At 35.9% G+C, this 13,810-nt stretch overlaps 1 protein-coding gene across 1 annotated transcript in view; it reads left to right on the forward strand.

Annotated features, from left to right (window-relative positions):
- Positions 1-1,919: 1,919 nt before the first annotated feature.
- The window catches only part of LOC106457704 (importin-5-like), an 83,116-nt gene continuing 71,225 nt past the window's right edge, over positions 1,920-13,810 (forward strand). The window contains exon 1 of the mRNA XM_013917151.2: positions 1,920-2,050. Within this exon, the coding sequence (XP_013772605.1) occupies positions 1,970-2,050 (81 nt within the window). The 5' untranslated portion in view covers positions 1,920-1,969. The remainder of the gene's footprint in view (positions 2,051-13,810) is intronic.

Below are 13,810 nucleotides of genomic sequence, written 5' to 3' on the forward strand. Positions count from 1 at the left end.
ACTTGTGTCGCTTAAGTTTCGTCGGAACGAAGTTACGGAAAGTTAATTAACAAACGGAGACGTAACAACACCTTGGAACACTGAGCCCATCATCATCTGTTTATAGAAACACTACTTTTAGTCACACCATCTGTACGTGTGTGTGACCATGTGACGACCTTTGTATTCCCTAACTCTCCAAGTTTATTTAGCTGGTTGGTGGTCTTGACGTTGTTCCCATACCATTTGTATATGCTACCATGTTATGACCTCCTAACAAACAGCAGTCCTAGTGTCAGACATTCTCAAGTTCTATAAAAGAAGAAATTTTTAATCTTCAGTTGAATGTTCTATAGAAAATGTATGGATAAACAGTAAGTCATTCATTTGTTATATTTAGTTGTAGCAAAATAAGTGTCCTTTTCAGGATGATAAAAGTATGTAAATAAATTATTGGTTATAATAAGTGTCTCATTGAAATGATGGGTAATATTTATGTTATAATAGCTGTCTGGTTGACTTGTGAAATCGAAACAATAGGTGTCCTATAAAACATGTCTGCCTAAAGTAACACTATCCTTAGTAATGATAACATCTTCAGCTCATAGAAACACTGTAAAAGTATGTAAGAAAAGACAAACTGAAATGTTTTGTCAAGAATATAGTTATATGGATAGCATAAAGGCAAACTAGTGAAACAGTAACATTGTAAGATTTACACGATAAATAAGTGTTCTTTTCAGATTTACACATAAAAGGTCAGGAAATGTTAAAGTATGATTACATATAGAACTAATGAATTAGTGAAGTGTTTTATACATAAAACGACTGTATTAGTTTTAGAGCATAATTAAATCTAGGCATTGATGACGTAATCACACGTTGAAACACTCTATAATGACATTATATCAATGAGCCCTCTCGTTCCACTTCGTAGAACTACCAACATATTTTCTGGGCAACTTCCTTTGTCATGGCAACCTAGCAATCATCATCTCTTGTGACATGATCGTTTCTACCCATCCCTATTGCGCTCCCTCTGGTGACACTTTCTATACTATGACATCATTGTCACTGGTGAAATTATCGTCTTTAACCCCCACCTCTCCCCCTGAGGCAGCCAATCAGCGCGTGTGTCCAGAGTACAGGGATGTTACGTCTCCGTTTGTTAATTAACTTCCCGTAACTTCGTTCCGACGAAACTTTAGCGACACAAGTATTTCTTAATAAAACTGGTTTATTCTTTCCGAATATAACTCTGCGATACACTTAATCTCAATAATCGCGCTAAAACAAACAGTATCACGAACGAACGTTAACTTCAACAATACCCTGTGACTGCAGTTCAATTACTCACTGTCTATACACACATTACATTCCCGCGTCACGTTGTCTCCCTCTTATATATACCCGACTACCCTATATCTAGTAAATACTAGAGCATTCGCCAAAGTACAGGATAGTTCTAGAAACTAGAGGGCGCCACACCAGTCACGTGACCTGGATGACGCAACAGGGATAACTACTTTTGTTCTTAATGTTTTTTATGCTAAGTTATTGTAAAATCTTAATTTGGATCTAGTAAGTCAGATCAATGAAATAATTAAATTTGAGGTATACATAAAGTTTGGAGACTGCTTGAATGGGTAGTGAAAGAAACTTTATGACAAATGTACAACTTTTCGACAAATTTATGTCATCATCAGAAATTTCTATGTGTAATTTTTATGACTTATTTTTATGAAGTTTAAAATCTTTATTAAAAGCGAATTAAGTGTTTATAAAACAAAGTTGCTTTGAAACACTTGGACGCAATACGAAAACATATTGTCACATTACTTTTGAATGTGAGAAATCATGTCGATAAATATATATATATATATATATGTGTGTGTGTGTGTGTGTGTTATTTTATCAAAGTCCATATAATTATATCATTCTACTGTAGACGGCAGTGTCATTGTGCGCGCAGTGGCACAAGTGAGACAGAATGGCGGAAGGACAAGGGGATTTTGACTCTCTTCTTTCGAATTTACTGAGCACAAATAATGACATTCGAAGTAAAAGTGAGGTAATATTTCAAATAAAATTTTCTAGTTAATATCTATCATAAGAAAGATAGTATTTTCATAAAATGTAATCAAATTTTGAATATGTCGTGATTTTTTGCAAGTATCGTGATAATGCGACTCGGACTTTACAAATCTTAGTGTTTAGACTAAGCTGAGGTAAGGAGATGTGTTTTTATTCTGATGCTAGAACTTGTGGTGTGATAAGTCACTGCGAGAAAAGGGAACAGCCCTTGATCTTGTCTTCCGCATATGATGCACGTGCTCACAGTTAGGCTTAGTACAATGCATATTATTAACACAACAGCCTTACGTGTTGTGCAATATTATAACTCAGTCTCACATTCGAATTTGGAAGTAATATAGGGAGTTAGATGCAATGATAACCTATTCGTCGTTAGAAGAAATTCCTTTCAGCTTTTCATTACATATTATTACTCAATATTGGCTCTACTAATAATATTACTAGTACTACTGATAGTGATACAATGTTGGGGTTCATATTACCAAGTACAGACTTATTTACCCTATTATTACTAGTATTAGTGTACTACAAATAGTAGTTGGGCTAAAAGTAAAACAATAGTTCGCGTTAGATAGCCTAAAACTTATACAAATTAACTTATTTAAGGAAAAATTAATTTAAAATTGCATAATTATTAAATTTTACGTTTGTTAAATTTTATATGGTCCACAGTTTCACTTTTGATGTTAGTGTTACTAGTGATAGCAAGAAAGTTTTTAATTTAGTGTGACTAGTGGGGGTCTCTCATGGGTTTGTTTTTGTGAATTTTTTTTTTTTCATTAATGTAAATTATTTAGTTTGCAACTTGGACAGTAATAATGCTATGTTTGTTGATGATACTAAGCTGCTTGAAAGAACTTATTATATTGAAAATGTTTTTCCAAGTCAAGAAATCCTTGACAGTCTAAGTGTTTGTTTAAGATATAAGAAAGAATTTCATTGCTTTAAAAATGTAAAATTGTACTGAGGGTTTTGCATTGTCTGTACTATTAATTAATTAAATATTATGAATGTAAATACTACTTTACTAAGTATTAGTTTTAATTCACCTAAACTTGTCATACTATTTTGACTGTCAGTTTTTCATGGTTATTACATTTGAGATGCATATCCAGTATTCAGAAGTGAAAGAAGAATCAGAAAAATACAATTTCATATAATCTGGATGTATTTGATATTCTTATGAATTACTGTAACATCAAGTTTTTGTTTCCTGTGTTCTTTTTTGTCTGTCTTGCTTTTTTTAAACTATTTCTTATTAGTATTAAGATTAAGAATGAAGTAAGTTTGTCATTAGTCACACAAACGTGTACATCACTACATGTACAATCGGGGACAGCTTGAATGTTTTCTTATTGTATTTATCTTAGGAGCTGCCAGATCCTAAGATTATTAACTATTCTATGAGTAATCTTGCATTCTGGGGAAGAAATTTAACATACTTTACAGAGTTATATGTTTCTACTTTATTTTTTGGTTCTGATAATTTTATAAATACCCTAATCAGACCCAATTGAATATTCTTTTTTAGTCATTCTAGCTTTTGGAGAAAAATGTCACAAGTTACTTGTTTACATTTCCTGCTAATCAAAATAAATAAAGTATGCTTTTAATTGAAATAAATGTTTTAGATATTATAAACTTTAGATTTTGGCTGTTTGACAGGAAAAGTTGGCATTCTTCTTGTCACTGTGCCAAGGATTCAATGAGGAAAGACATTATTTATATCTTTTATTCATTACTGAGGAAACAATGAGTTCCATTATTGTGCTAGAGAAGTGGGATTATAGTAATCACATTGAAAATAAATTTTCTAGTAAAATGTGGAGTACTGATGTTTATGCAACAAAGTTCAAGAAAGTTGTTGTCAAGAGGAGGGGAGATTACAAAATTCTCTGATCTCAAAGCATAAACTTTAGCATAATATTAACTGTTTAAAAGATACGGGTGATAACCTTTTTAATAATAAAAGAAATATGGCTCAAGTGCTAAGCAATTTTTGAGACATTTCAAGCTAAGTTAAGCAGAGTTGTGCATTAAATTGTTTTTAGGTTGAAGCTGTTTTAGAAAAGCTAAGGCAACTAATGAAAAATAAGAGAGATAACAAAGGCTTTAACAATCACAATTAAAAAACTTTTGATTCTGAGGAATTAATGATGACCCTAGATAAGGTCTAGAGAGGAACTAGCCTACAATTTTACTTTTGCTGTTAGCAAGAAATTTTTTAATTTAGTGTGACTTGTGGGGGTCTCTCGTGGTTTGTTTTTGGGATAATGTTTTTTCATTAATTGTAAATTACTTGGTTTGCATCTTGGACTGTAATAATGCTATGTTTGTTGATGATACTAAGCTGCTTGAAAGAACTTATTATATTGAAAATGTTTCTCCAATTCAAGAAATCCTTGACAGTCTAAGTGATTGTCTAAAATATAAAAACAAGTTTCAGTGTTTTAAAAATGTAAAGTTATACTGGGGGTTTTGAAACTTGGAAAGAACTTGTTTAAAATGTGTGAAAGACTTGCATCTTAACCTCTTAGCCAGCACAACATAACTTTGAAGTAAGAGGTGACAGAAGGCTGTTAGACCCAGTGAGGTTACCCAACAAAAAAACCAGCTTAATCTAAACATAACTTCTCACGTGCATAAAGTTGCCTCAGAATCAAAAGGACTTCAAATTACCTGTACATACCACATAATCTGGCAAACCATTCTACAAGATGACAGCTTTAACAGAGAAAAGAACATGTGCCTTATGATCAAATTGGTTTTGGCTTCCATAGCTTATATTTATTCCCCAGTATTATATTTCTGTCAGTCCAACATCTCCTATGGTCAGTTTAATCAAGCCTCTAATTGGTTATAAACACCCGAGTCACATAACCTCTAGTTCTTTTACATTTGGGAGAAAACAGGTTCAGATTTTTTAATCTCTCCTCATAGCCTAAATTATTCACACCAGGTATTATTTTGTTATCCTATCTTTAAACTTTTACAAGTTAATCAATGTATATTTTATAATAAGAGGATCAAAACTCAACTCTGCTTTGAGTGAAGCCATACCAAAGTTTTGTATAAAACTAAGTGTAGCCCTTGAGGCTTTACATCCATATATGTACTGAACAATTGTTTAGAAATATTCAAACTAACATTTTCCACATCATTTATTATTCCACAAGTTAGCCAATTATAATAAAATACATTTTCTGGTATCTGGCTTCCAAAGGTTAAACTTGTACATAATATTTAAGTTTGAAATTTAAACCTTTTTATTCCATCACATAAAAACATAATTATTAAGCATATTATTCAATCCTCTAGCAATTATATTAAACATGTGAATCAAGTTACATCTTATTCTTCCAGGTTCCACTGCCAAAACTCAGCCTTTCCTCGTAGTTTGAATTTTAAGAGCTAAGCATCATGCTATCAGCTAGTGTCTGCACTTTTTAATAGGTTTATATACTATGTGTCTTAAGGAGACTAGATTGCACCCATTGATTCAAATAAAGCCTCAATAGAATTATATATATATATATATTATAAAGTTACAATAACTTTTTATTCTTAGTAGTTGAGCCCAGTGCTCTGTATAGCAATATGATGATAGGACTAGAATTTGTTTGGCAGTAGAACATGTTGGCAGTTTAGTTGTTGGTACCAGCTAGTGCATGTAGGAGTGAATGATGCTGGAAGTTGCAAATCAGAAGAGTTGCCTAAAATCTACAAGTTTTATAGATAGAAATAGACTTGCAGCTGTTTTGGGAGTGCTTCATTGGACTAGATGTGGGAATGAATCACTTAGCAGGATTCAAGGCTTAAATAAAATACTATCAAAGATATGCTTAGAGCAATAGGTGAGCTGGTTGAACCTGTGGGGTAGTTTTCAAAGTAAAGCTGAATTATATGGTAGAGTGAGCTCCACTTAAGCAGGCTCAGTTTTGGGAAGCTCTGAAGAAATTCATTGAAGTCAGTTTAAACTAAACTTGCACAGTGGTAAGGGAGCTTGAGAAATTCGAAATAAACAACTGGGTAGGATAATTAGGGCAATGAAGAGATTAGAGTATAACAAGTTAAATAACTTTTAAAGATAAGCTGTTGCTATTATTCTAACATTAGAAGTGTCAGGAACAAAATGGATGAGCTGAGGCTGAAGTTGAGATGCAAGAATGATATAATTAGAATCACTAAAACTTGGTTAGGTTTGGATAATATGCATATTGGAAGCTATTTTGATTCCAGCTTATAAGTTATTTAATATTGATAGATTTTTTTAAGAGGATGTAGGAGGATTTCACTCTAAAGGGTGAAATAGGGTAATGTGGAGGGGGGAAGAGTGATCATTGCATAATTACATTTGAATTTTCACTACATGTCAAGATAAAAATTAATGAACTTTTAATTCGTAACTTTCAGAAAGAAACTTTTGAGGACATTAGACAAGATTTATCATTAGTGAATTGGGATAATGAGTTGACAAAAATGTTCAGATTTGGGAAATTCTTAAAGTGAATTGCTTTTAATTCAAAATAAATATGTTCCTAAAAAGATAATGGGGAAGACTGAACCTAAATGGCATACTAAATACAGAGAAAATAAAGGATAAATGCCTTAAGTTTTAGAGTTTTAAATTGAGAGATATGATGGAATTATAGGAAAACTAGGGATTTGATTAAAAAACTAGGAAAGCCAAAAAGGGCTTAAGAGGAACAGTTGGCTGATAATGTTAAAACTAATAAAGATTTTTGTAAATATGTTAAATGTAAACAAAATATTAAAATTGGAATTGTACCCTTAAAGGATTGTGATGGCAAGGTGTTTTTGTTGAAGATCAAGGAATGGCTGGGCTTTTAAGTGTTCTCTTCAGATTTTATTGGGTAGGATGTTGGCAATATTACTGACCATGAGTATTTTATGTGAAATACTGGGATTGTTATGAATCATGTAGATAGTAATCTATTGGTGGTAAAAAAGAAATATTGAGAGTTTAAAAAATGAAGCACCAGGATAATAAATGTTTTTCCTAGGTTTCTAAAAGAAGTCAAAACTCGGATGTCTGTCCTCTTTTATTTTTGGTAGTAGACAATGGTGAGGTGTCAGAGGATCAGAGAAGCACTAAATATTATTCCTATCTTAAAGGGAGTTATAAGTTTCCCTGGAAAATATAGATAAATAATTTTATTTCTCTTTTTGAAAAGATTCTAGAGAGTTTGATTAAAGGTTTGCAAAATCATGCATTGGAATCAGCATGGATTCACTGAAGGGAAACCTTTCTTTACCAAACTGTTATCTTTTTTGTCAGGGGTGTTGTTATCTGGATGATGAAAAGGGTGTAAACTTGGTGTATTTAAGATTTTCAAAAACAGTTTGATAGCTAAACAGAAGACTAGTTAATAAAATCACATTGGTGAGGGGTTGGGAAAAGGACTAGTAAATTCTACTGTTGGATGGTTGAATGAGAAATTAAAAAGGCTGTTATTAATGGAGTTAGATCAAACTGGACCATTGTTACTTGTGGCATGTCTCAGGGGTCAGTGCTTGATATTTGCATTTTTCTTATGTCAGTGGTATTAATAGAGGTATAATTAGTAAAGTTTGTGGATGACATTAAGTGCATGGTTATTTCTCGCTGTGTTGAGGATGATGAGCTATTACAGAATCTCTTGAATCAATTGGTTATTTAGCAAATGACCTTTAATTATGATGCATGCAAAATAATGTATTAGGGTTATAATTTGAATCACACTTTTAACATATGTAGGTGGGATGGGAACCAACTCAATAGCATGATAAGAGAAAAGGATTTTGGTATAGTAGTGGATTATTCACTCAAGCCATTGATACAGTGCTCCATTGCTAGTTGCGAAGCTTATAAAATTGGAGGGTGTATTTATAAGACATGGATTACGAGTCAAGCTAGGTAATTATTTCTATATAAAACACTAGTTAAGAACTCTCTTGGAATACGGTGTACAGTTTTGGTCTCCTTGAGAAAGGATTTTGATTTATTAGAAGAAAGTTAAAGAAGTGCTACTAAAATGATTCTGGGGATGGGTTATTTTATAGGGATAGTTTAATATCACTTATTTTCTCTTGAAAGGGTAAGAAATGATAGTATTAAATTTTATAAGATTATATGGGAAGGGGGATCAATAATATAAAGGATGAGAGGACACAAGTTTAAGATTCGGAAAAGTCAGGTTAGGCTCCAGTTTAGTTTTTGTGACGAGACTGTTTTTTGCACCATAGCTGAAGTCTTAAGACTTTTTAGCAGTCACTAGTTACACCTAAATCTTTCTCATTTTCCTAATACTTGTACTCCTCTCACACAAAGAGTGAATTCTTAAACACTTTGAAAGTCCTTTCATGTTCTCAAGATCATCTCTTTTTGTAATTTTAATATCATCAGCATATTGATGAATAAATATTACTTTTAATAGTCCAATCATTGACATAACTAAAGTTCTCTAAACAGATTGCAGAAAGACCTTACAAGACTCGTATTCTCTGAATAAAAGTACAAATACTCATTTATTACCTGTTTTTTGATACTGGCAATGGATTTATGCTGGGAAAATGAAGTCTAATAAAGATGGTTGAAATATAAATGTCACTTGATAATTGTATGAGTGTTAAATTTTTAGGTCTAAAAATGTAAGTAATTAAGAGCCAGATGGTCTGTTGCTATAAGTAAGCTTTCTGTAATGTGGAGTTCTATGTCTGAAGATCCTTTAGTAATGATGGAGAAGTTATATGAAATTTTGTGTCCTGTGGTTTCAGCAAGTGAAGGGATAGATGAGTGGCTGGGTTAGTCAGTCTTATTGGATACTTCTAAATGTTTACAGACTAAATTTTAAGCAGCATTTTGTTTTTCCAGTGTATGAGAACTTACAATTACGACATGAGCTATGAACATGGTACTATTGGTATTCAGTCTTTATATTGAAAGAAGTATTTAATCTAAGTCTACATTTTAACCAGAGTCGGACTTAGGGTAGAAGGTTTTTTTATCAAGGAGGAGTGTTATTTTTTGATTAGTAAGGTCTGTGAGTCCATAAAAGCAAGGCAGTTAAAAGAGTAGAAATTTGGGATGGTGTGTAAATAATGAGAAACTGGAACTTTTAGGTTAGGAAGTCTGTCAGATAGCCATTGTTTAACAGATGTTTATGGAAAAGTGTAATTTCTTCATGTGAAATAGAGTAATTAGAGCAGAGATTAAAAAATCTGTTTAAATATGACTTGACCAGGTTTGATTTGAAGAGGTTGGGGATAAAGCTGTTAAAGTTAATGTAAAATTCCGATACGGCACTTACCTCCTCTCATTCAATGCTGTCCTCTATATGTAAACTTTTTCTTTACGCATGCCACAAGTCTTGCACTCCCTTTTGTTGGAATTACTATATTCCAACATTTCTCTCATGCAAATCATCATGTATCATCTCTTAACCAATAGTAGCATGACATGCTCACATGATGCATGTAAATCCATCTACACTACACTACTGAACCGTCATGTCTTGTTTAGCCGAACTCATTCGGTCATCTTTATTGTGTGCTTAGTGTTTTCAGTGTGACAATTTTTTTTGCATGAAGTTGTTCCTTTTTGAGTGTTTCCTTTTTTATACCAGTTCATTCTTCTTGTTAGTTTTCTGCACTCGACAATTTGTGAACATTTTCTTGAGTTATGAATTCCGAAGTTCACTCTACCACTTCGGGGGGTCACACCAACAACCAGTGTTTTTTCTCAGGCCTCAGGTGCGGGCAACCTGATGATGGATCTCTCTGCTTTTATACATTTTATGCTACATGGGTCAACGTTAGTCCCCTGACATTGCTCAGGCTCCTCCTGAGTTCGTTGAAATTGTTCAGAATGACGATTTTGATTTTCTTTTTTTGCCTCCAGAGTTTGCTGTTCATTCCCAGTTGTAAACTAGACCTAATTCAGTCTTCACAGGTTTTGGTTCTCAGGTTTGTGATGTTTCATCCCTTTCCTCTATCTCTTATTCACCTCGTCCTTCCTTGTTACATGATCCATCTTCTCAACCACTTTTGATATTTCCTTCCTTCTCTGATATTCAGGTCCATGCAGATCAATATGTCTTGCATATAAGTGAAGGAATCAGCATGCTGCAACCCCCCCCCCCCAAGGACTTTTGATCAGTACACCCTTTCTTACTATCGTGCAGACTATCCATTGTTGGATCAGCAGTTGTTGGGTTCATTGTTTGGTGGCTCTCAAATCTAATGTTAGTTTTACCAATGCCCAGTATTCTTGCCTTTGTCTTACCCCTAACTCTCTACAGTATCTTTCTTTCATAACTCTTCCATCGGATGCTCTCCACAGAAATCCTCAGGGGGTTTCAGCGGATACCCTTCACCTTCTCTCCTCCACATTAGCCCACATTTTCTCCTCTCTCAGGCGTTACATATATATGGTTTCTTTGTTGTTGGGACCTTATAGGTAGGGATGCAGTATTGGCTCGAGTCAATTTCCCTCAACATATATCAGCAACTTGCATCGTGCACATTTTCTGAGTTATGTCTTTGATATAGTACCAACCCTTATGACCTTTGTAGCCCATTTGTTTCAGTTAAAGCCTCATATGACACCTATTCCTGTTTCCTGTCCTTCATCTTCCCAACCCTTACCAGTTTCTACTAAATGGGTTACTTCTTTTTATCGATTTCCCCAACATCATAACATCTGTTGGCACCAGTCCGGTGGGAACTTGACTATTGAAGTTTTTTCCTTGATAGCATCACTTTTTCAATGATCAATGGGTGATATGTGTTTTGTCAGAAGGATTCGTTATCCAGTTTCTTTTCACACTTCCTGTTTCTCCTTGCCCCATTTCCTTTCCTCCTCCTCGAGATCCCTTGACCTGCCAATGTTTGTCAGAGGTGGTTTGAGATTTGCTTTTGCAGTGAGCAATCGAACTGGTCCAGCATCCTTATAGGTTTTTTATTCCCTTCTATTTTTTTCCCCCCAAGACAACCGGGGATTGGTGGCCGATCATCAATTTATCTTGCCTCAACCTCATCATTGCACTCCCCAAGTTCACCGTGGAGTTTTTTCTCACCCTGAGATAGGCGTCTTCCCCATGGACAAATATGGATGTTTCCAATGCTTATCTCTACATACCAATAGCACATCTGTCTTGACATTATCTTTGGTTTGTTCATCTCGGGGTGGTTTACCAATTTTGGGCCCTCCCCTTCAGACTCGTCTCAGCTCCTTATGTGTTTTTCGCAGAGTCCGGGCTTTTGCTTGTCATCTTCATGCTCTGGGGATGCAATTTCATGATTACATGGATGATCAGAAATTGGCCATTCGTACTCACCAACTCCTTTCTGTGGTAGCTTGGGTGGGCTAGTGATCAAATTGGAGAAGTCATTCCTTTGACCCACTCACTAGCTCTTCCATTTGGGTCTTTTTTGACACCAATATCAGTCATGCTCTGCCTTCTCCTTTATGTTTTTGTTCCATGGAACTTTTAGTTCATCATGCCCTCTCAGCTCAATCATTTACTGCTCATGAGGTTCTATTGCTTTTGGGGATGTGGTCCTCCATGACTGCACTGGTCCCTCTCGTTCCTGTCCATACGAGTTCCCTGCAGTGGGTACTTCATGAATGATGGAACCTTGCTAGGGATTCTCTTTCCACCACCATTTTCCTTCCTCCTTCCCTGTGAGACAATCTGCAATGGTGGCTGGACAAAGCCTATACGTCAACAGGTGTGCCACTTCCTTCCCTGCATCTAGGTCTACATCTTTTCATGGATGAATTTCTTCAAGGATAGGGGGCATGGGTCAATCACCAGGAAGCTTTAGGCTTTAGGATGAAACCATCCTGCATATCAATGTTCTCGAACTTCTAGCAGTACATCAGGAATTACATCACTTCCTTCTTTTTGCCTATCATTGTCTGGTGGTGGTTCATTTGGACATCTCTATGGTGGTGGCATATATCAACCACCAAGGGGGCATCTGGGCCAGAGATCTATGTTTTTAGACATCGGATCTATTATACTGGGTCCATGCACATCACATTCCTCCTATCACATGTCATGTGCCAGGTGCTTTCAATCTAGTCATGGAATGTCTTTCCTTGTCGAGTCCTCCTGATTGCACCCTATTGGTTGGTGCAACATTTGTTTCCAAGGTTACAATGTCTGCTCCTATTACCACCTGTTACTCCCTTCTTTGTCAACCTCGATCCCACATTCTACATCCCAATCTCTTCGTCCTGCATCTTCATGCTTGGCTTTTGTCCAGTCTTTGGATAGATGATCCGGTTTCACATGCTGAGTTGCCTCCATGGAAGTATACCAGCGTAAGTGGAAAGTCTTCAGCTGTTGGTCTGCTAATAGTGGATTTCCGGTGGGCAAGCCTTCTGTGGGTCATGTGGCAGAATTTTTCACTTTACTTTTTGACTTTCCGTATATCGGGCGGCCCTATCTCATACCTTCTGTTTTTCCTCATACTGTACTCATGCATTCCTTTCAGATTCGGAGGCCTCCAAGGCATCCTGCCCTTTCAGACTGGGACATTAATGTGCTCCTCCATTCCTTCACTTTACCCTGTTTGAACCACTTTCCTCGTGCTACCTGTTTCATCTGTCCCTTGAAACATATTTTCTTCTTCTCTTGGCCTGGAGATGTTGACAGTTTGATTTCTTTGCTACTGATGTTTCACATACGATTTATCATCCTACCTGTCTTCTCTTTTATCCCAGTCATTCCTTTCTCCCCAAGATCTCAGCACCTCGGGAGGGTTGTTCATCCTTTTCTCCTATTTCCTTCATTTTTACCCTAGATCAAATTCAGATAGGCTTCTATGTCTGGTCAGGGATCTTTATTGTTATATAGCTTGAACTGCTACTTTTTAGGGTACATGCAACCAACTTTTTATCAATCGGCAATCCTCCTCCCTTCGTGATCTTTCACCTTCTACCCTTATGAATTGGGTCTGCCTTTTGGTTTGTTTGGCCTACTCTTCCTTGCCTTCTTCCTCCCATACCTTTTTTCATGTTTCCTCCCATCAGATCAGATATCTCACCTTTTCCCTGGTTTCTCATTCTTGTCATCCAATGGAAGAAATTCTACAATCCAGCATGTGGAGCACTCCCTCGAGTGGAGTATGGGAGTCCTTACCACATCCAGTTCCAAGCTGTTGAGGTGGTTGACCACAAGAGGTGCCCTCCTGAATGCGTTCCACAAGGAAAAGGTTAGAACCTTTCATTTGAGAGTAGGGCGGTGGTGTTCTGCTGGTGTAGATGTGAGAGGAGTTGAGCTGTTACCTTGCTGGTTGACATGGCATCCTGATCATGTTTACACTACAAAATTGGAGTTGAGCCATCTCTTTCCTTGATGATGTGGCCTCCTGACACCATTTACACAACCACTGGGGTTGAACTGTCACCTTCTGGTTGATGTGTCCTCCTGAAACCTATTACACACTCACTGGAGTTGAGCTGTCATATTCCTGGTTGATGTGGCCTCCTGATACTACTTACACAACCATTGGTGTTGAACCGTCACCTAACTGATACATTTTACATAAACAATGGAGTTGAGCCATCGCAATTGCCTTTCACCCTTTCGATTGGAAGACCTCATCCTACCTTCTCATGGAATTTGGTTTCCAGTGTAGATGTTTTGGATTAGAGTGAACCATTCAACATAAGTCCTCTCATGAGTTTGGGTTGTCTATCTTCCTCCCCTAATTGCTCCATCTTTGT

The sequence above is a fragment of the Limulus polyphemus genome, unplaced genomic scaffold, assembly GCF_000517525.1.
Source record: "Limulus polyphemus unplaced genomic scaffold, Limulus_polyphemus-2.1.2 Scaffold363, whole genome shotgun sequence".
NCBI classification, from domain to species: Eukaryota; Metazoa; Arthropoda; class Merostomata; order Xiphosura; family Limulidae; genus Limulus; species Limulus polyphemus.